This window comes from Trachymyrmex septentrionalis, unplaced genomic scaffold, assembly GCF_001594115.1.
Source record: "Trachymyrmex septentrionalis isolate Tsep2-gDNA-1 unplaced genomic scaffold, Tsep1.0 scaffold29, whole genome shotgun sequence".
NCBI classification, from domain to species: Eukaryota; Metazoa; Arthropoda; class Insecta; order Hymenoptera; family Formicidae; genus Trachymyrmex; species Trachymyrmex septentrionalis.
Window position 1 is genome coordinate 3,198,872 of NW_017305451.1, and position 3,449 is coordinate 3,202,320.

The following is a 3,449-nucleotide window of genomic DNA, read 5'->3' on the forward strand; positions in this document are numbered from 1 at the left end:
AGATTAAATATTTAAAGAAGCTGTGTATCTTTTTAAATTTAACGTAGAGAAAACATATCACGATTAGAAGCGAAGTAGCGTCTGTAGGATTTAACAGCCGAGATTAAATGCGATAACGTGACTCAGGATATCGCGTTCCTTTTTGTTTTGCAGGCTCCATTGTCAGCGCATTACATCACCGGCGGTCCAAACGGGGCCATGGCGACGGTGAAGCGCACATCCGCGGTGGGCACGTTAGCGACGCACGTATGAGGCCAGGGGATCTATCCGAATTAGAACCGTCGATACTCGGGCCTAACTGAAACCACCTTCGAACTCGGCCGTGCCCTCGAGACGTCCCGCCACTCGCTCGGTCCGCGCCCGGCGACGTTGAGATCGACGACGCGCGACGCACGACGTCTCGTTGATGCATCGGAACAGAGTCAATGTCGTTACAACCAGACCCGTCACGCTCACGACACGGAACGTTATAGAGCGGAATACGAGCGACTTGTAGAACGAAGGTCGCAGGGCAGCCGGGGCAGCAGAGGTCACGGCGGGGTCGCGGACCGAGCGCAACGAATGGCTGAGAATGGCGAGGCGCTGAAACATATCGAACTGGTGCTTCGGCAGTTGCAAAGGGCCAGCAGAGATCATCAACAACTCGTGCGGCAACGTCACTCGAACGTACAGTACGAGATCGGTAAGCGAATCAACGAGAGAATCTGGCATCATCGTTATCATCATCATCATCATCACTATCGAGATGGACGCGAGAGTTCGATCGACGCATCTAGAACTTGGTCCAGGTCCTCCTCGAGCAGCCCGTGGGAATCGGACTTGACTTTAAGGAAAACGCAACCGAACGTCACAACGAGATTGCTAACAAAGAGACGAGATTATGGAGGAACGGCGCAAAGCACGATCAACATTCTGAAGCCAGTCTCCGGACGCGTTCGAGATGGAACTGCGGACACTTATCAAGAAATGGAATTCGACGTTCCCGAAAGTGTCGACTGGATGGGCGCGCGGGAAACGTTCGAAGCGTGGAGTCTGCCTGGAGCGTCATCGAGTAACGACCGAAGGACATCCTCCACCGTCGTTTAACGCGGACAGGATCGGCTTTGTGCCGAGATTCGTCCATCTCAGCAGGAGGGTTGCGGAGGAACGTGGGACACTCGAGAGAATCGAGATAAATCGGAGACTCTCTCCGGTTGAAGGAGGGAAGGTGTTGACGTGAGAACGTCATGAAAGCGACTCGTTCGTGTTAATGATACGCTTACGATAGGAACTGCACTTCAATTGAAATCAAACTATCTCGCTGCGCGATGGTGGAACGACGCAACGCATGCTGAAGAGACGGCCGGTGCGAAAGGGACGCCGATATCGAAGGGAACTCTCCTTTTGGGTCAATAAGATTAGATTTAGGACGACGAAGAGCGCCGTGAGTAGTGCTCGGAGGATGTTCGTGAGTACGAGAAGAGAGAGGAGGGAGGGACGATGTTGGTTGGGTTCGTGGATCGAAGGTACTCTCTTCGGTCGGTGGCGAAAACAGACCACTCGGTATCGACAATCTTCTATTGACGTACTTTAGATCTTCTATATAATAAGCGTTTAATAAGACTCGCTCGAGCGGAAAAGCGATGGGAGACGGAAGGTCCGAACGAATCACGTCGCGAATTGTTGCTGTCGCGGTGGTAGCCGAATACCGGGGAAACACGTCGCTCGTGACCGACGACACGGTTATTTTCACGAAACCTCGAGGGTTCTCTCCTCGAGGTTGAAAGCTTTATCATAGAAGCCGCTTTCCCGGTGATTCGTAAGCCGGAGCTGGGTTCACGCTTGACATTTACAGCGCGCCAATTCTATCTGACACTGCCCTTATTAGCGAGACCGCAACAACGAGAGTAGTTATTACTATTTCGTAGCTACCATTTTACGTCTAAACCTCTCTCGACGATATCAGTTAATATTTATAATGACGTACTTCTCACACTTGTCAATTTTTTAATATATTTTACGAAATTTAAATATAAAAATATGATAAAGAGATTTTTTTCGATCGAAACTACAAAATTTACTTTTTTTTTTTTGCCTCTGTGTCTACTAATAGCTTCTTCAATAAAATACTCGAGATATTCGCGTTATACACGTTGTAGTACAGTTGAATCCGAATGTCAAGCGCCAACCTACCGTAAAATGGAAAATATCTCGGCTGCCACTCCGATGTTCACTGTATCGCGCTGCCTTTTTGTATTTGTAGGAAAAAAAAAAATAAATGAGAGATTAGCTTATAAGAGATGTGCTCGTGCAACATCCACGGACTTAAGGGCGCACGTTAAGGATTAACGACGACGCCGCGGCGGCCACGTGGCTTTCGTAGCGATGATAGATCGCGACAAGTTCTCGTGGCTTCGCGTTTCTTCCGGCCTCAAGTTCCACGTGCGACGGACAGGTAATTAGTATGCGCGAGTACGCGCGAAGGAAAATCGGCACCGCGTGTTTTGCGGCTGCTCGCATTTGTAAGATAGATAGCGAAAAATCATTAGGTATACATATATAAATATATTATACACCTGTTGTCAATATGAGCATAGGGCCTATATATAGTTTGATGGCACTACGTGAAAGCGAATTCTATTTGAAATAAGCTCGTTCGCGCGGGATGGGACGGCTTTATGTAAATAATTATTGATAAATAATTATTATATACGTATGGGGAATGTAACGGGAAATACGAAACGACGCGATGTCCTTCGCGGTTTCGTCGCGCATTTTTTTCCAAAAAGAAGATGACGAAGACGCGCGACTAGATCCGCGCTCCAACTTTATTCTCTCGTAACGCATTATGTTTCCATCTTTTCCATAGCATTTGTCCTTTTCACTGCGACGCGCTGAGGTTCGTCACCGAGGATCGGAAGACGCAGAAAGAGATTCGGGGATGACTCGATAAATTCGTTTCTTATTTTTCTAAAATTCTAATATCATTTTTAACTAATTCTTTCATATGTAGTGACCCAAAATTCGCAACTTAAGATACTATAACGAAAAAGTTTTAAAAATTAAGTGAAAAAGTCATTTGTAAATTTTTATTTTGAATAGTTTCTGAGATATAAGAATTTTAATGTGGCCAATTATAGAGTACATTTAAATGGTCATTTGTTAGTATTAGTGAACACGCTAAAGTTCACTAATACTATCGCACATTAATGCACATTTGATCATCTAAATGTAACTGTTAACCATTTAAGTCCTTGTGTACCTAAAAATTATCGTTTAAAATAAAATTAACTTTTTTATTTTTAATTTTCAATTTTTGGAGAACTTTTCTGTGGTATTTTGAGTCGCAAATTTTAGGACATTCTGTATATTCCTTTTTTTCCAAATGAGATAATACGTACGATTTAAAAAGTATGTTTGACAGTAAGATTGACAAGTGAATTTAATTTTCAGATTATATATATATATAT

At 44.7% G+C, this 3,449-nt stretch overlaps 1 protein-coding gene across 1 annotated transcript in view; it reads left to right on the forward strand.

The window, feature by feature from the left end:
- LOC108749306 (irregular chiasm C-roughest protein-like) overlaps positions 1-1,930 on the forward strand; it is a 47,629-nt gene extending 45,699 nt beyond the window's left edge. Inside the window, exons 12-13 of the mRNA XM_018487907.1 lie at positions 154-246; positions 334-1,930. Of these exons, the coding sequence (XP_018343409.1) occupies positions 154-246; positions 334-1,086 (846 nt within the window). The 3' untranslated portion in view covers positions 1,087-1,930. The remainder of the gene's footprint in view (positions 1-153; positions 247-333) is intronic.
- The last annotated feature ends 1,519 nt before the right edge of the window (positions 1,931-3,449 follow it).